General features: G+C 38.1%; 1 protein-coding gene across 2 annotated transcripts; it reads right to left on the reverse strand.

Annotated features, from left to right (window-relative positions):
* Positions 1-234: 234 nt before the first annotated feature.
* Positions 235-19,741, reverse strand: LOC130904839 (zinc finger protein 281-like). 2 transcript variants are annotated; one of them, XM_057817904.1, is made up of 7 exons: positions 19,595-19,741; positions 12,579-12,997; positions 10,630-10,731; positions 6,667-6,790; positions 6,478-6,561; positions 6,280-6,398; positions 235-6,159 (listed from the first exon to the last, which is right to left on the reverse strand). In XM_057817904.1, exons 2-7 carry the CDS (start codon positions 12,948-12,950, stop codon positions 4,864-4,866), a joined length of 2,097 nt encoding a protein of 698 aa, XP_057673887.1. In that variant the 5' UTR covers positions 12,951-12,997; positions 19,595-19,741; the 3' UTR covers positions 235-4,863. The 2 variants fall into 2 exon arrangements, with proteins under 2 accessions (XP_057673887.1, XP_057673886.1); XM_057817903.1 differs by having other exon boundaries at positions 10,630-10,734.
* Between the last annotated feature and the right edge of the window lie 801 nt (positions 19,742-20,542).

Genomic DNA, 20,542 nt, shown 5'->3' on the forward strand with positions numbered 1-20,542 from the left:
TAGTCAAGTGTATATAAATATTTAAATAAGTAGTTACATTAAAAATGAATTATGTCATTATCAATTGTTATAGATATCGTGTTTTTTTTTTTTTTTTTTAAATTGTTGGATATTATTTCCAGAGACTGAAGACACTCCAGATCATTGGTACCAAACAGGGTACATTTGTGGAGCTGCCACTCAGCTGGACTGGCTTTATGAGATAGGCAGCGTCAGTCCTCACATGTGCAGAGCTTCACAACATCAGTGGTCTCTGCAAGGGCGTAGGTTTACATAGGGACGGTAGGGACATAACACTACCAACTTTTCAGGACGCTCGAATTGACCCCACCAACTTTTAAGCAACCTTATTGGCATTAAATAATGACTTCATTTATATTAGAAATTTAGATAGTGTTCCCATATGTTGTAAGGATAGAAATGAACCTACCATTATTAAGTGAATTATTTTCATTATGTTCAAACTTACATTTACCCCTTTTCACTTGCTGAATGTGCCTGTCCATTTTTCCCCTCAAATGCATGCTTGTCAGATGACATGAATACCCTCTCACCCTGACAAACACACGTACTCACAGCCCCGACAGAAGTACAACATCTCAACAACATGCTCCCTCCTCCACCCCCTTCGAAGGGGAGTGATATTAGAAGTATTTTCTGGCCAGCAGCAGCCACTGTAAGTAATGTAAAAAGACTTCAATGTTGTGGAAGTGGGGAACACACCACTAATTTTGCTACTGAAAGTCCCACCTGCATCAGCGTTAGTATAACATTAAACTGTGTGAATTTGATAACCTGCAAACTCGAGCAGAAAGCTGCTTAGAGAAATGTCCTCCAGTATGTGTTTTCTACTGTTAACGTTAAATTGTGAGAAATGTAGTGAACAGAGGTTTACCCACTTCTCCCTAATTTTCATTTTTATTTTATTTATGAGGTCTTAGGACAACTGTTTATTCCTGGCTAGTTAAGAGATGATTAACAAGTATGTATTTATTGTGTATGTTAATATAATTTATGTTCAAATCCTGCAATTTAAATTTGCTGATAAAATCCCAGACATTTATTCTGGAAATTTGCAATTTTTTTTTTCTTTAGTTTTTGAAAACAAAGGTTTGAATCAATACAATACAACCAATAAATATGAAAGTTAGTATAAGTCAGCACAGATTTATTTTGCATTGATCATTTAGCCTATTAGTCATGAAAAATGTAGCCCTGACCCCCGTTCACCCAATTGTCTTATTAATGTCCCGTCCCCAGCAAAAAGCGTACATGCAGGTTATGCTGTTATATTGTCCCTACTAATATTGAGACCAAAACTACGCCCTTGGGTCTCTGTGTTTGGAGCTTTAATCAATGTTGTTTAATTGATCAGATGGTCAGAGCTTCACTCTCTTGAATTTTGTGATTGTTGAAGTACAGGGATTCACGGCAACTGTGATCTTTGTTCAGTGTGTGTCATGATCAGATTGTCAGACCTTGCACTGACTCTGTGAGTGAAAATAAAATATTTAGAGTCGTACTCAGAATAATCCATGACAAAACACCTTTCGTATTCTACATCCCTCATTTGCCCTTTTCTATTTGGTGGTAGCTATGCAAAAGCTAACAACTACAACATATTCCAAAAATACATTTTGTTTGTGGTTTTACCTGTTTGTGGCCATAGTTAATGAAACTATCTAATTAATCTTAGGTCTGTCCAGTTGGGAAACATGACATCAAAGTGCTATTTAAAAAAAAATTTTTTTTTTTTTCTCCAACACATTTTTGGGAATTCTTACTTCATCAATTTTAATGATTTCCTGGTAATGCAACACTAAATTTGACTTTTTAATTTACACGCCATGATAATAACGAGGGTGGTGATCATAAGTCACATTGTTCTTCAGAACAAACATAGAAGTCACAAATTACTTCATGCTATACACGAGCATAAACAGGCAATGTACATATCACCAGATATTTTGTAATACTGTATAGGAAAGTGATAGCAATAACATAAAAGCTGTTTAAGAGGTGTTTATACAGAGATGTCATAAATGTCTTTTTAACTGTTGTTTGCAAAGATTTCACCATGAAAAATTTATTAAATGTCACCATTACATATTGTGCTGATCATTGTTGACTCACTTAAAACAATTTGAAGTTAAGCGAAAATACAGCAATAATCACCTGTCATCTAATGTCAGTTAGTTCTCCCTTCTGAAACATGCCTGAAAACATGTCAGTACAGGTAGTACATACAGACTGACCACTTCCCCTTCCGAATTTAAAGAAGTCAGTTAATAGCACTTTGTTTGGAATCCCAATGAGTGCTCACTAAGTTCTGGTTTGGATGTTTATGCTTCATCTTTTTTGTTTGGGATGATTACAAAAAAAAAAGTTACAAAACTGGACAGCAAAAATTCACGTTTTTTCAATGCCAGTCACCAAGGCAACAAAAATTGTTTGTTGCCTGTAGGTAAGGCAAAAGTCAGCGAAATGTTTTTTTTTTTTTTTTTTTAAATACTTGAACTTTAGGTCGAACCTTAAGATGTTTGCCTTCACTGTGACAAGATTTCTGAGCAAGAAAAGGAACAAAAGGTCGCAGCCTGCAAATTCACAAGCTCCTTGTGTCATGTACCGTTTTAAGTACATAATGTGTAACTCAGTTCCATAGTGGTCATATTAAAAGAGCTCCTTTTTGAGCTTCAATTTTTGGATATTTCATGTAAAGATGTTGATGAAACGCTCCTAAATGGTTTTCATTCTATCAAATGTTTTTTGTACCATTGCATTGCAGTGTGACGAGTAAACACATCTGTTGAGTTTGCCAGTGGTAAAAATCAAACCACTTCATATGAAAGGCTGAGTCACAGCTGTCATTTTGGGATGGTGGGGACCAAAGCCAAGTATAATTAAAGCTTCTTAAGGAAAACAAATGACGAATTTTGTTCATGACAGATTTTATTGTTGTCTCCCTGTTCATTTTTAAATTCATTGGACAGGCCAAGTTTTAGTGAAGGGAGTCACAAGAACCTTAAATTAAAAATAACAAAAACATGGGTGACATAATCAGTTATGACATTTGATGGTTGTAAAATAAACACTCAAAAAGGGCCACTTATTTTCAAAAGTAGTGTTAAAATGAAGGCTTGTAAACAATAAGAGATGTACAATCCCATCTCTAGAGATATTTAATAAAGATATGAGGTATATGAGGCAAATTCTCAGCTGAAGTCATCAATGGAAGACTTTACAATTAACCCCCAAAAAATTTTTTTAAGTATAAATACGAAGAATGGATGCCTAATATTTACTAAGCAAGCCAATTTATCTACCAGGACAAATCTAAAATGTATACAAATTTTTTTTTTTTTTTTTTTTTTTTAATTTTCATTTGAGAGCAGGGCTGCCTGGTAGCGTGACTGGATTACAAACACCAAATCATCAGCAGAGTAAACGGACTAACTAAAACACATTAGAGTCGCAAAGACATTTACATTATCCCAATTAAGTTTCACCCCAAACCACCCCGACCTAAACCCTTCCACACAATGAGAGGAAAAAATAAACACGTCCAAACCCTCCCAAATATCGAACCAAATCATTGATCAAAATGTCCATAACGAAAAGGTTTGACTTAATGCTAAACGGCTCAAAGTGCTTTTTGGATTTCTTGTAAGACAACCAGGGTATGAGGGCCACACTACCAAAAGTAGTATTACTACTTCAAGAAAATGTCTCAAAGTTGACAAAGTAATTAGAACTGTTTAAAAAAAATAATATAAAAAGAATGTGATTAACAAGTTGTAAGTTTGAAGAAAAGTGGGGACAATTTGAGAAACTTCTCAATTTCAACCAATATTGATAGCAGTTGCAATGGAAAGTTGCAAATTGACATTAATAGTTGAGATTGATGTGATTTTTCCTAAGAATGCACAAATTTGCAAATTAGAAAAAGGTCACAAATGTACAAGGTTAAGATGAGTAAAAAATATGTGTGAAAATGTAGTTTTATTTAAACGACGGTGTGGTGAGAATAACTGAAGAATTTGGAGCAAAAGGAGAGATTTTACAAGAATAAACACAATTATGAGGAAAAGTAGACCCAAATACCTGATCTTTTTTTTTTTTTTAAATAAATGAATTCTGATGATAGTATTGTCTCTATCATTTTGTTGTGATACGTGTGGCCCTAATACTGCTTGGTAGAGGGGAAATGAAGAGGAAGAGGCGGGCATGTATTAAAAGAGTACAAGGCTTTTTCCATTGCTGTCCAATAGCAACCTCTACTGGTCAAAGAAAAACCCCAACATCACTTTAGTTCTTAAAAAAACAATACCAAGAACATTTATTACACCCTCAAAAAATACCCTCGTTCTTCCTTGATGGCCACCGTGATTAAATCTGTATCATAATATATATATATTTTTATAAATATATATCGACAGCTCATATATAAGTATGGCCAAGAAAAGACAGCATAATCTCTATATTGCCAAGGAGAAAGTGTTTTCAGTGTTCACACTCATTCAGCATGTCAGCAACTTTCGGTTTCCTGAGTAATACTTTGTCTTTTGTTTCTTTTTTTTTTTTTTTTTTTTTTGCATTTTCAATCCTGGGCTGTTATTCCCCTGCCACCGTTATTATTTCAAACTAAGTCAGCCGGCTGGTGGATACTATTCATATTAATATAATCATAAAAATAATACTACACTTACTTAAAAAGCACTGTCACGGTTGTATTCCATAAATAAAAATAAAAAACATTTATAGGAAATTGGTGGGAAAGAGGGGAGAGGGCACGAACACGGTATTAGAATAATTAAAAAAATAATAATTAAAAAATAAAATAGGTTTCTACTTTGAGGCGTGGTCTCATCTGTAGCTTTGGCTGGTTGCCGTTTTGGAGACGGAGCTCGCCGGCTCGCCGATGTCGGCCAGCAAGCTGCTGTACCCTGAGTAATCGGACACGGGCGTCCTTATCCGCTCTTCGGACTTGAACTGTGAGCCGAAAGCCTGTGCAAAGTTTTCTATCTGGTAGGGTGCTACTTTGGAGGGGGCCAGCGGGAATATGGCGGTGGTGCCGTTCTTGGCGGGCGGCGCCTCTTTGTGGCAGCCGGGGTCCGCCGGGCTCATCTGGTAAGATGACGGCGGTGTGGCGGAGGCGTTGAGCTCCTGCGAAGGAGTCAGCTGGTGGTGCTGAGCAGAGTCCAGGAGGTGGAAGGCATGCTGAGGCGATGAGTCGGCCGCCCCCGATGGCCCGAAGCCGCACTCTGAATAGAGGAAGGGTCCGGAAGACGGGGCGCCGAGGGGGAAGCCTGCGCTATGGCTGGTGCGCTCCAGAGCTTGCAGAAGGAAGCGCGAGTACTCGTTCATCATGAGGCCTTTGTCTTCGGGCGGACTGGCGCCAGCGTCGAGATCTTGGGCCGAGGCGGGCTGTAGCTCTTCCACGTGCTGGTCGCCCAGATCAAAATGGATTTCGTGGTGCTGTGAGGCGTCGGGCTTGTGGGAGTAGTGCTCCAACAGGCTCTGCAGCACCTCATCGGGGATGCCAGACTTGTCCAGACTCGAGTCAGCATCAGTCATTTGGATGACTGACGGGTGCGGGGACAACAAGTCGTACTCGGCGCCCCCACTCCCTGTTGAGGATGTGACGTTATGGAGGTAGCGCCGCTTTTTCAGGAACTGCATAGCATCGTCGTAGTTGTTGGCCAACCTTTCGCCGTTTGTTTGCAGGAGGCCTGGATCAACATTGTGCTGCATCGATTCCTCTTTAGAACCTTTTTCCAGACCTTTCCTATGAGCTTTTTTCAGCGCCACCTTGGGGGCGCGCCCATGGTGTTGCATACTGGGACCTGGTTCTGTGGACGAGGACACAGTTTGATTCTCCAGAGAGTATTCGTGGACACTGTAGGCTCCACTAACAGAGGCAGAAATGTGAGGTACTCTCAAACCGCCATCCCCCTTCTTTTTTTTTCGGGCCACTCCTTCTCCAGGATTTTTTGACCTGCCTTTTTTCCTCCCACTTCCCGACGCCACATTTCCCTGAGTGATTCCGTAGCTGCCCATGTCCGTGCAAGCCATGTCAAGCAAGCTGGGATCAAGAACTTTCCTCAAGGCGTCTCCACACGTCCGCTTGTGCTTAAGCAGTCGGTCCGTCCTGGAAAAAAACTGACAGGTGCAAAAAACATATCATTTATAGCATTGAAAATAATAACTTCCATCGTTATTATATGAAAAATGTTCATTGATTCTGTAGTCCAACAATGGCAAGACAACAAAACGACTGACTTGTTGGCAGTTTTCACATCTGTAGGGCTTCTCTCCACTGTGCGTGCGCTTGTGTCGCTCCATATGGTACTTCTGAATGAAGCGCATGTTGCACTGGTCGCAACTGAAAGGCTTCTCTCCTGACATCGTTTAATAACAGACAGTAGATGTTAGACGGAGTTGCGGTACATGATCTTGTCTGTGATTAAAATGACTCACCACTATGGATTTTCTCATGTCGCTGTAAGAGATACTTCTGAATGAAGCTCATGTTACACTGACTGCATCTGAACGGCCGCTCACCTGAAAAAGACGAGCAGACACTGATTTTCGGACCCAATCAAAAAGCTCATAGTCACTATGTTAGAGACAACTGTCAATCTTACATCGAAATAACGTATGCCTTACCAGTATGAATGAGGACGTGTCTGCGCAGGTGATAAGAGCTTCTGAAAGCAGCGCTGCAGTGCTCGCAGATGTGAGGTTTATTGTCCGGTGACATGCTGCCCGCATCGCCATCCATCATCATGGACTGAATACAAAATTTAAATATTTAATCATCAACATACATAAGATCAGCCAGTAATGCAAATCTTTAAAAGGATCCACAGATAGAAAGACTTGTAGTTTTTAAAAGAAAACTTTATTATGAGTTCATGATTATGAGCTCAGATTATGGGACAGTATCTCCTATCACACCTATGCAGATGACACACAACTCTACATTTCTGTGTCCCCATACGGTTATAGTCCCTTAGTCTCCCTGAGTAAATGCATTCATCAAATCAATGAAGGGATGTGCCAGAATTTTCTCCAGTTAAATGTGGAGAAGTCAGAAGTGATCATTTTTGGGCCAAAAAAGGAAAGGTCAAAGATAAGCAGGCACCCTAGCACAATGTCACTTACAGCTACAAATCAAGTCAGAAACCTTGGTGTAATTATTGACTCAGACCTAAAATTTGATAGCCATCTAAAGTCCATCAATAAATCTACTTATTACCACCTAAAAAAATATAGCCAGAATTAAGGGGCTTCTGAATCAACAAGACATGGAAAAACGTATGCATAATTTCATTTTCAGCAGATTGGACTATTGCAATGGTATATTTACAGGTCTTGATAAAAAAAATCAATCAGGAAGCTGCAGCTAGTACAGAATGCTGCAGCCAGAGTCATCACAAATACAAGGAAACTGGACCACATTACACCGGTTCGTTACACTGGCTTCCAGTGAGTCAAAGAATAGTCTATAAAATAGTACTGCTCGTCTACAAAACAACTTAATGGCCTTGGACCAAAATACATGCTTGATTTGTTAGATTCCTATGAAACATCTAAACCCCTAAGGTTGTCTGGAACCGGTCTCCTGTATGTTCCAAGAACAAGAACCAAGCAGGGGGAGGCAGAATTTAGTTATTATGCTCATCAACTCTGGAACAAGTTACCTGAAGGCCTGAAGTATGCTTAAACTGTTAGCTCCTTTAAATCAGGGCTAAAAACGCTTTTGTAAAGCAGTGTATATCCATAACTGTCTATATATTTCAATCTATTTGCTTTCTATTCCTCTTGTTCTTATCTTCATTGCTGATTTGAATTAGTAGTAGTAGTATGTTTTATTTTTATTTATTTTTTTTTTTTCCCCATTTTATTCTATTCGTGATTAAATGCGATTTTTTTGTATAATTTTATTTCCTATTTCGATTGTCGTTCTTTTTACGTTCTATTGATTTTAATGTGATTTTTACTATCTTCATGTGATGTAAAGCACTTTGCATTGGCTTGTGTTGAATTGTGCTATATAAATAAATTTGCCTTGCCTTAAAATAATTTGATATTAAAACCCCTCTTGATATTTTCGTTTTCACACAATTTATTGAATTAGTTTAACTAGTAGGTCGCCACTGTTGTTGACGTCGCAGGGGGGTGACGTCATTGGGTTACATTGCCGGGCCTTTATAGTATGACTCTAGCGATGCAGCCATGTCATCTGTTCAACCCTTTCAATTTGAACTTGACAGGAAAATTAATAAGCATGACAGCACTGTCAATATTTCACAAAACGAGCAGCAAAAGCAAAATGAAGAGGAAAGACGGGATGAGACGAGACGAGAGTATGACAAAACCGGTGTTCTGCCAAAATATGCTACACTGGCGAAACGTCTACAAGAGGCGAATTTGAAACCAAAAGTACTACCGTGTGCTTTCAGCTTCTTTTGCTTGGTTGGATACAGAGAGAACATACTAAAGATGCCTTAAGAAAATACCTAAATGTAGTAATATCAAAAGAGGGTGGTTTAAATACGCTACGTGACTAATGTGGTCAACAGATCAATAATCTGCTTTAAGCTACCACAAGAAAACACAATGCAAAGTATAAGAGGAAAACATGCAAAAAGTATTTTGAAGCAATGAAAAGGTAATAAAAGACTATAAAAACACAAATAGCACATACTCGCCGCTTTTAAATGATGTGCGCATGTGTTGAACGTCTCGCCGCATAGAAGGAACTGCGGAACACTTGTAGTGTTCGTCTAGTGACAGTGACAAACTACGTCACCACCCCGCGCATAAAAAATGGTGCCCTCTGTAGGTCAAAATATGTACTAAATATTATAGATTTTTAAATCAATGGAAATATTTTGTGTTTCTAATAATACATTTTAGTAAAAGAGAACAATTGTTGCTTATAGGAGCCTACAAGTCTTTAAGTCCATCACAGAAAGTAACCAGTTAACGCAAAAAGAATTAGTGTGACATTGCTGATTGATCCAATTTCTTATTGGCGGGGTTACTGAAATCATTGCTTTCATTTGCTAATATCAAGAGCAAAAATCCTAATGCAATTTCCAAAAATCTAACACCATCAAGTACTTTTGGAAAAACTTCCAGATGCACTCTTATCGTTCGAAAAGAAAACTTAATACCGTAATTTTGGGACTATAAGCCGCTACTTTTTCCTTCACTTTGAGTCCTGCGGCTTATGGTCCAGTGCGGCTTATTTATTGATTTATTTGGTTTAATAGGTAACACTTTACATTATTTGACAGCGGCATTATAAGACAGTCATAATTATGATTTGACACTATCATGAGCATTACTGAATGCTTTAGACAGATGTCATTAAGTGTCATCCGGCAAATTGTGTCACTATATCCATTTATGTCTAGCTCAGATCTTTTAGATCCATTCAAAAGTGAGATAATTTGCCGGATAACACTAAATGACATCTGTTATAAGCATTCATTAATGCTCATGACAGTGTCATGTCATAATTATGATTGTCTAATGCCAGTCTTATGGCGCAACTGTATTTTGATTGTTATTTACATTTGTAGCGCTGCAATATATGCTAGGAGGCATGTTGGACGACAACAGTGTTGACAGCAGCTGGCAGCACAGGTTGACTGTCCCCCTCAAAGGGAGCAGTGATGACCAAATGAAGCTTCTTGAAGCAATCACGCTTTGCAGCCAATTGGTTCAAAGCTTCCAGGAGTCCATTTGGTCTTATGATGTCACTGTCAAATAAAGTGTTAAATCTTATGGTGTAAATATCCCATAATACAGTGAGGACAGCTGCGGCTTATAGTCCAGTGCGGCTTATCTATGAACAAATGTGGTTTTTGTGTCAAATTTGGTGGGTGGGGGCTTATAGTAAGGTACGCCTTATAGTGCGAAAATTACAGCATTTGGATTTTAAACCCAATTTATAAATCAATGCAGGGACTCAAAAGAGTCAGAGAGGAACTATTTTAGAACATTTCTCTTAGGATACCAACTCATTGTACTCTTTATTGGACAAGTGACTATATTTTGGAATTAAACAAAAAATAATAAAGACCTGTCATCATGTGGACATTACACATTGTGTCATGCAGGCTACATTAATTACATTTGGTATACAAGTGCAGCCTACATGACCCCAAATGTGATGTCCCTATATGTGAACATTAGGTCTCAATAATATTTTATCATTATTAATCTTTTTTTTCAATCAATAAAGAAAATGTAAAAATTCAAGTTCATAGTATTTAAATGAGCTCTCTACAAATCGCTAATTGAACACCAAGATGTCATAATGCAGTGTTTTTTGCTGACAGTTGGCTGATATTGAGCACAGCGCTGCCACATTGATTTAGGAGAAGTAATTCGCAAAAAAAAAAAAAAAAAACAGGGCGGAGCCGCTGACGGTTCAGCTAACAGTTATTGTCCGGTCACACTAGGTAGGATAGAAGCAGCTGCATTATTGTGTCTTTAATGTGACTTAAAAGTAATGCATGTGTGAGTATTTATGAACGATGTAAAAGAAGCATCATAATTCCCTCACCCTCCCATTTAATCCTTGTTTTTATTTTCATTTTAAGCGTGTCAAACCTTTGCTTCACTCCGCTTCTTCCTTGGTCGGCCCTCTTGTCCGTCACCATTTGACCTGCGACCTTTCCTCCCAGCGGGCTCCTTTCCTAACTGACTCGGCAGCTGCTGGGATGACAAAGGAGGACGGCGTGAGAGCCAGCACCACATAAATCATATCGTTTCATTCAAGTGTTCCAAGCACTAAAACACGCTGACGTGAGCAAAAATGCGGAAAAAGACGCAAAAACATTAAAACGTGTAATCCTATTACATATAAATATACAGTGAATTTAAACTTTTAATCTCTTTTTAAACTATTTAAACTGAATAAAACTGGATTTTATTCCTGCAAATATTTTTGAGACTTGAAAAGTCATTTAAAAAAAATATTAAGAAAATAAATAAAAGTTCCCCTTTTTATTGTGCCCCTGCCAATGTATGTAGTACTTGTAAATAAATATGGAAAAAATGTTGCCTTAAAAATACATTCTACATTAAAATTAACAATTTATGGAAGACTTTAAAAAAAAAAAAAAAAACAAAGGGGAACAAGCAAATAACATGCATTTGATGCTTTGTATGGGCGGGTTAACTCGACAACGGCCTAAATTTACAGCCCTCCTGTGGATTCGTGACCTACAATTCACCACAAATGGTATTTGAGTCCGATTATGAGCAAAGGAAAAAAAAATAGATATCAGACGGCATAAAACAAAAAACATCCGTGTGGATTTAAACACTTTTAATTAGTTAGTGAACTAAATAATCACATAAGTAAAGGAAAAGAAAAACAAGACAAAAAAAAAACAAGAAAACAAATACAATCATATATCTTTTTACTGAGGCATCATCCACACAGTATGAGTTTGGACAGCAGTACATATTGGCTTAACCTTGGGATGCTGCCCACATTGTCACAAGTGTGTGCTTGTGTTTGGACGAGCACAAAAGACGTCTGAAATGAAGTGCGAGTGACCACAAGGCAGCTGCGTCCGAGCTAAGACGTTTTCATTCACTCGCCACCATGACATCATTCTCCCACAGGAAGGGGGGGTAATAAGAAGTGATGGGCCTCATTTATAGTTAGTGTGAGGAGCAGTCAGTAGATTTACACCTTCATAGCCATTTTTATAGTCTACTTTCTTAACCCTTTATATAGGGTACTCATTTACCTCATTGGCTGCCATTGGCAGTACCAGATGTCCAATCCATTTTGACTGGAAGAGCCTGGCAGCGAATGATCATGGATCATTACAGCAAATCCTCCCAGTTTAAATGAATTGGACGTCTATTGTTGTCAATGGCAGAAAATGACTTCAATGACATTTAAAAAAACAAGGCCATGACTACAGTGCAATTCTGTTTGGATTCATTTTATTTTTAATTAACTTTGTTTCTATTAACATTTTATTATATTTCTATTTATTAATCTTCAGAGCTGCTTATTCTCACAAGGGTTGCGGGGGTTCTGAAGCCTATCCCAGCTAACAGTGGGCAGTATAATAAATGATTAAGCTCACCCAAAATCGGTTACCAGCCAATCGTGGGAGACTAATAACCAGTCATGCACACACTCATACTTAAGAACAATATGGAGTGTTCAATCAGCCTGTCACCTGGCAAAACATACGCAACCCTATTAATCTCATTATATTATATCACAAATACATGGAATTTGCTGAGGGGTTTGGAGACGTTATAGTCGCTGTAGGTAGACTGATAGACAAAACAAATAATTAAACACACAGATAGTAAGATAAATAGAAATGTTGTCAGATAGCTAGAAAGGCACATCGAGACGGATATGTAGCTTGACAAGCAGACGGAAAGGAAGACAAAAATAATATAGAAAGGCAGGAAGCTAGACAAACAGGTTCATACGTATAAAGATGGACTGAACATTTTAAGTACATTTGGGACAATGACCAAGTTGCTGACTTCGTAATCGGGAAGACCACAGCGGTACTCACATTGGCCATGTTGACTTCATGCACCAGCAGGCTCTGGTTGTTACTGACAGTGACCTCCAGTAGTTCGTTGCTCTTGGCCAGTCCCCCAGGGTACAGCGGCAGGCGGTAATCGTGCTCAGACATCTTCTCCTGCTTGATACCCAGGGCGTGGACGTAGTCACCCGCTCCCGGCACACCGCCAACACCGCTGCAGTCGGGCGAGTCCCGCTCCTTCTTCAAGATCATCTCCTGGGGCCCGACGGAATGCAGCCGGGTGAAGCTGGTGACGGGCGGAAGGTGGCTGAACATGATCATGCCGGCGCCAAAGTTGGCGTCCATGCCTCCATTTGGCCGTAGGAAGTCGTTGCCTAACTTGTCTTGAATGATGCTCATGCTGGCGGGCAGGAGGGGAAAACTACGGTGTGCCAGTCAGTGTCATGCTGCCGAGAAAAAACACAATGCAATAATGATTGGCAAAATTAAACAAAGAGTTTCCCAGCCTTTGAATTTTGCCACATATACATTAATAATAAATTGTCTGAGAGAATGCCTTATTATAAATTCAGTTCCTCCTTCTAGGTGCTTTTACTTTCACATATTTGATTCGTAGAGTTATGGGCGGATATTTTTTTTTTTCCATTTCATTTGTTTATTTCAGGGCATGATTTTCCTTGTCAAGAAAGCAAATAGATACAGTTCATATAATCATATGACAAAAAAGAGCAGCAAAACGAAGTAACATAGCAACATCAACTACATGGCTGAAAAGGAGTGGGAAGAAGAAAACTTATTTAATCCCACCCCTATTCTCATCTAATTAAAAACAAAAAAAATATTGCTACTTCCTTCCAAAAATGTAGGCAACCAAAAATCAGTTCAAACTCATTTGTACATATACATTTTGTTAACAAATTTTGTCCCTTGTGATGAAGTTACCACAGGTAACACCCAAACAAAAAACAATTTCATACCAACATGGTAAATGACAGTAAAACCATACCAACTACGGTAAAAGCCACACACACAGGACAAACAAATTATAAATAGCAACAATAACTATATCAACAATGGTAACGGACAATATACCAGCAATGGTAATAAACAACCAGCACTCAAACCAAGACAACTTATTGATGTAATAAGACCTTATATCAGTATACTGTGACCAGACCACAAGTTCGTATAACCGTTTACAACCATATTGAGGTTGTTTTGAGGAGCTTCTTTTCCATGGTTGTGATTTGACACAATCTTCTGTGAAAAGGTTCTTCTAAATTCTGTGGTCTGTCTCGAGTAAAAATTATGGCATAATCAGGTGTTATCAAGTTGCATATAAAATTTTTAAAAATGCGTAGGCAGGATAACGCCTGCTCTTTACTGATGCTGCAGTTTTGCGGGATCTCTGCGCAAAAGAGGCTTCAGCCGGATTAAACGTGATGATTTGTGGGTCAACAAAAGGGCTGCAGTCTGGCACGGGGACAAACGCAAGAGCTTCCTGTCTGGCGGGACGCTGCGTTATTCACTGTTTCCCATCGAACGTTAATCTGCGCGACGGCTTGTGTCTGATCCAGTCATCCTATTTGCATGTGGATTATATGCCAATGAGTGCTGGTGTGATTACACAGAATACACACATCAAATCAGCGGTGCAACATGCTGCAATTGATTGTCTCTTGGTCCAACATTCTGCTATTGATTGTGTAGAAATAAAAATCAATGATTGTAAATGGAGATTTCAATAATAAGTGTATTTCAATAGTAAAAATATAAATAATGAGTACAGTAAGGATAGTGTTTAGTCACTATCGGATATGTTTTGAGTGCCATAACAATTCATTAATATCGATATAAATAAAGACATTGTTACTATGTTATTTTACAAAGGCCCCTTGTTTTCCCGACAAAGTTCTGTTCCTACGGCAACAATGTAACTTGATGATTAAACAGATTAGTTGTATTTCCCTGCAGGGCAGACAACTCTGCGACAGTCTTCATATATATATATGGCCGAAAATACTCAGGTGACTTAAAGTTTCAAATTGCCAAATTTCATAATTGTCCTATATGCATGTGTGATACATCAATGGAAAGCTTAAAATCTAAATTTTCTGGGGGAAGAAAATTTTTGAACAGGAGAGCATTAAATTTTTTTGTTTTTTTTTTAACAACAAAACCCTAACTGTAGGTGAGAGCACGCGAGCGCATAGTTAAAGTCGCCACAATTTTAAGGAGATATTATCGCGTACATACCTCTTTTCGATCCAAAAACTCCATGTAGCATGTATCACAGAGTGTCAAGACACAGCTGTGAATGGCCACAGCCGGATTTTGGGGGGATTTTATGGGTGAAACATGGTAATATAACAAGGGTCGCGATGCAGAACATCAAGGAGTGGTCAAGATATTCATTTTCATATATTTCCCCTTTTAAAGGTTTTTTTTCCCCCCCTATTTTTCTTTGTTTGGATCGATTATTTATCATCTAAAATATTGGGGAGAAATGTGAAAACAATACAATTAAGTGATAGTTATGAGGTACATATCCGTGACTTTTTTACAGACGTAATTTGTTTAAAAGTTTAAAATATGCGAGTGAATAGTTTTTTACAGTCGTTTTTTTTTTTTACACAAAATATTAGACATCAATTATTGATTCTAAGCTAAAAACGACAGACATTTTAAATAATAAATACTATTTACTATAATTACATACCTTTTTTTTATGGCTGGGTTGAATAAAAAGTGGTTGCGCGACGTCTGTAAACGGGGGTTTCCAGGGTAAAACGGACAAATTAAAAATAGTTTGGGGACTTAATGCGCCATGAATCTGCTATTGCAGCATATAGATGTATTGTCCTATCAAACACAACAGTTCTATTGGCTTAAAATACAGCAGTTTATTTTAAAGAGGGGTGCAAGAGCAGAAACTGCTTTTTCAGTCTTGTCTGTGTTTTCCGCCATATATAACTTATTAATTGCGGTAGAGGTGCAACAATTAATCGACAACTAATGGATTAGCAAATTAATTGACAACTCTTTTACTAACCAATTACAGTAATTGTTTAGGACCCTCTTTACCTTTAATTTGTCTAAATTCTTGAAATTATAACATACATATAATTTCTCAGTTGTAAATACTATCAGATTTCTTAATTATATTTTTGTTAAGTCAAAGAAGGACATGAACAAAAATATACTTTTACTTTGGAAAACAATTCACATTTTTGCCAATTCTCGGACATCTGTCTAAATAGCTTCTTATTAATAAGGCTGCAAAAACTATTCAAATAAATCGATTAAAATTGATTAACCAGCTGCCAACAAATTTAAAATTGATACAGTTGTAGACTACAGTTAAGTCAGGAAGCGGTAAAAAAAAAAAAAAAAATTTTATATATATATATATATATATATATATATATATTATTTTTGAAGGAAATAGGCATCCATTTTGTCTTGTTACTTATAACCTGCCTAAAGCAACTTCAAGGTAAATTGTGAAGGTAATTATAAAAAAAAAAAACATTGATCCGATTAGTCGTTTAATTAATGGTCCAATTAAACGATTATGAAAATAATCGTTAGTTGCAGCCCTAATTTGCGGCCATGCTCAATCAAAACGTGCACCAAGAATCTAGAACTATTAGAAGTAACGTAATATTGTTGTTGTTTAAGTATATAATTTAAAAAATGTTTTAGGTCAGCTATACATACACATGCATTAAGCTCCACCAGTTCCGCTATCCTTCCTGCTTTCACAAAATATGGCAACAGTTGCCAAACCCTGTCCAGACAAGCATCGATGTTCAGTTTTGAGACATGTACTGCCGTTCATCTCGAATTTTTGCGAAACTTTCTTCTCGCGACATTACTCATCGGTTCACTGAGTGACTTGACGCTCCCTTTGCAGGGTGCACAGGCTTGTTATTTTGGCATCTTAACGAAGCATTAAACTAACATACTGCCCCTGCTGGTTGGCTGACAACTCGTTGCCAAAGTGCTTTGATACTAGGGATGCAAATAACCAATTTTAGTTCATTAAGATTATTACAGTGGTACCTCAACATACGATCGCTTCGATACACGATCTTTTCGACATCCGTCGTAAATTTTGACACGCCATTTGTTTCTACATCCGACGAAATGCTTGAAATACAACGATTTATGACAGCGTCGCAATTTCATTGTTTTCCCGCAAGACGCACGCACGGCGGATTTTCTTGTGAGAGAAATCAACATGGGTTCCAAGAAAAAGCAGGTGGGGAAACACAATACTCCTCCGACCTCCCTTTGCCAGTCTTTATAAGTAAAGGTGACAACCATAGCCAAAGAGATCGCCAGCTCCGTCAGGTTTTTAATCATTTATTTCAGAATTTGAGCAAAGAAAACACGCCATCACCCCGCAACAATAGAATGTTAAAAGTGAAAGGAATACAGGTATCTTAACTGCACTCTCTCTCTCTCCCGTCAGCCCCGCGGTGCGTTCAGGTACACCACACAAAATACGACTGCAGCATTAGAACCTGATTTGTTACATTATTATAGGTACAGTATTATTATTGTTATTATTACTATTATATTGTTATTCCGATTTTTATTCATAATGTATTTGTTTTGCTCTTTGTAATTGCCATTTGCAATAGTAATAGCAGTATTTATTAAGGATTTAGTGTAGGTTTTCTGGCTGTGGAACGAATTAATGGAATTATAATGGTAAAATCCTGCTCGACTTCCGACCATTTCGACTTACAAACAAGATCCTGGAACAAATTAACTTCGTATGTAGAGGTACCACTGTATTATGTTTGTCAGCATAGACTAAATAGCGCCACGATTCAAGATTCAATTTAAATGTACACACAAAGAAATTTGGTCGTTTTGACCATTTTGTTACTAAAACAGACATGTGAATGATTTTTTAAAACATTTTTTAACTAAACGGCATACTTAAAAGATGTGTTGCACTTTGAACAATTTCATTATTGCCTATCCAATTGATTTAGAATTGCACTCGTAGTATGAAATACAGTTATAAATCACAAATTACATTATGCAATATTGATACTTTCAACAACACTACGACAACTGTAAATATTACAAATTCTGCCATGATTCTGTTTTATACGGGGGTCTTTGATGGATTTATGGCTACATCTTGACTTAATGCAGTACTTCTCAAATAGTGGGGCTTTTTCGGCTTGGGATCGTCACGACGACCGCCCTCACCTACGGTTCTACCTCGGCCGCCGTGAATGCGCTTTTTTCGTGCCGTTTGCCTTTTAGCTTTGACTTTTAATACAGTGGGTGATGATGAAAGACCACTGTTTACTGTGTCTAAAAATAATTATAGCAGACTGCCAGAAGCCAAATCAATTAAGACGCCACTTAAAGACATTAGACCTCAATCTCATTGTTAAGCCGCTTGATTTTTTTCAGTGAAAACGTGCCGAATATTGCCAACAATCGTCCTGCTTTGTCAGTGTTATATCGGTAAACCAGTGAGCATTGTTAGCATGCTCATTGCAAAATAACTCCACACCATTGCAAAGGAGGTAAATACTGTGAGCAGCAAAAATAAAAACTGTCCTGTCCAAGGACACTTTTTTTCTTCTTCTTTTATTCAGATTTGTTTTTTCGGTCAAATTTTTTGGCATATTGTCCTCATGAGTGAATGTTTCTAATCAATTTTAATTTGTTATTATTTACTGATTTTATTACATTTTATTTTTCTGTATCAAATGGTCAAAAATGTACCTTGAGTGTATTTTTTAGTTTGGATGTGAATTTTTTTTTTTTAATTCAGGCAAATTGATGCACGTCAAGTCTTCTCTGTTACAAACAAAACAATGTTAATAAAGTTTTACTTTATTATAAGTTGATCTATGTTACTTTTTTTCTTCATTAGAAAAAAAGGACACAATGTTAGGCAGATGCGCACTTATAATAGTAATTTTATAGACAAATGATACTATTTACAGTGGCGGCAGAGAGTTTGGGGGGCGCGAAACATTTACGTCTTCCTTGGGGGGGCGTGACAGAAAATAATTGAGAAGCACTGACTTAATGCATGAGCAGCATAAAATGAATTTTAAATGTAGAAATCAAAAATGATCGGGTTGATTTGATTGTGGCTGCCAAAATTTTGATCATATTTAAAATCCAATGAATTGTTGGTCAATCCATTTGAATTGTGAGGCTGCCAGCCCTCCCACTTCAAATGGATTGGACGTGTATCGCTGTCAATGATTCAATAAAATTCACTTTGGGCCCTTAGGCCACAGTTTGCTATATCATGGTGGACCATCCGCAGCTCACAATGAATGAATCACTACACTTATTTATTACGTCTTATTAGTCATATTAATGGTTTAGAGTTATTAAAGAAAATGAACTGTGGTACTTAATCACACTGATCTGCGAAAGCAATAAAGTACAAGGCTAACCATCTCGCGGGGGCCTCCGTCGTTGTCTCGTTCTTTGTGATGCGGACAATAATTAATGTGGCCATGCATTTGAACACGGCAATTCAAGCATGCCACGGCGCTCGAACCGCAAAACCTCAAGAAATCATATCAAAACAATTCCAAGTCCATGAGATATTAATGATCAGGCAGTAAATTCTGAATATTATATTCGGAATGGAATTCCAAATATTTTGGAGGACGCTCAAGAACAAATAACCAAGGGCGAACGAGAAAGCGACGAGTTTTAAATATTTATATACATGTATACATATATTTAATCATAATGGATCATTCACAATTACTTATTTGGTGAGAGCCAGCGAGTCGTCGGTTCCACGGCGGACACCGGAGCAAGGGTACGAGGTGATGGAGCAGCCAACACAGGCATGACCCACAACAAAAGTCCCGAGCGAACAATGATGCTCGGTCCCATTAGCTTAGCAATGCTAACCTAGCGGCGGCGTCGGAGGCGGGCAGCTTTTGTTGTCTGTCCCGCACGAGAAGTTTCAACTTTCCTGCAAGGAAGCAATTCGAATCGGACTTTTTTTGTAAATCCAGACCATCGTTTCTTACCGGCTCCTGGCCACCTCAAGCTGCTCCTCGGGGCCAGCGTCTTTTGGTCTCGGCGCTCCGTTTTTCCCCAAAAAATCTAGAGGCAAAACATTGTTCTCCCGCAGCTGCTGGGTTCTTCCATCTTGGTTGCGCGCGGGGCATTGTGGGTCTTGTACGCACGCGCGTCCGCAAACAAACGCGCGCGCCCGTAAACAAGCTAAAATCCAATTTCGATGATACTATAACAATTTATTGTCCTGACCAAAATTTTCCAGTGTATGGATTTGCACTCAAATAATTGTTTTACCCTTATGATATTCGGTACGTAAATCTACAATATCATTGAATTGAAGAGAGGTGTGTCTCAGGGTCAACCATGTCTTCACTGGTGGTCAAAACAATATCAGGGGCAGTGACCTACATTTAGGTTTGTTTGTACATTTATCCTGTGAAATAAATTTAAATGTAATCTCATTTATTCTGAACTGCTTTTAATATAAAAGGCTATTATGTTTATTGTCTTTGTGATCTCACATTTTTTATTTTTATCTATATTTGTTATAGACAGGTTTCCGAGGTACTTCCGCATTTCTGCTTGCGACTTCCGTTTTACACTTTCTCCATCCAATACAACAGTGGAGCTGGGGTAACATTGCTAATCAAAATCCCCTTAAAAAAAGAGAATTTGGAAATACCGCATCCATCTGACTAAGAGCGAAGGTTTGGTCTCAACATTGGTAGGGACAATATAAAATTATAACCTGCATGTACATTTTTTGCCATCGGCAGGGCATTAATGAGACCAAACCGATTGGGTGAACGGGTGTCAGGGATACATTTCTCACGAATATGAACCTAATTAATTGATAGGCTAAATCAGGGGTCCCCAAACTTTTCCCTGTGATGGCCACATAACTTTTCCCTTCTCTGATGAGGGACCAGGGTCAGTTTGTAACAGAAAAAGTGTGA

The sequence above is a fragment of the Corythoichthys intestinalis genome, chromosome 16 (assembly GCF_030265065.1).
Source record: "Corythoichthys intestinalis isolate RoL2023-P3 chromosome 16, ASM3026506v1, whole genome shotgun sequence".
NCBI lineage: Eukaryota > Metazoa > Chordata > Actinopteri > Syngnathiformes > Syngnathidae > Corythoichthys > Corythoichthys intestinalis.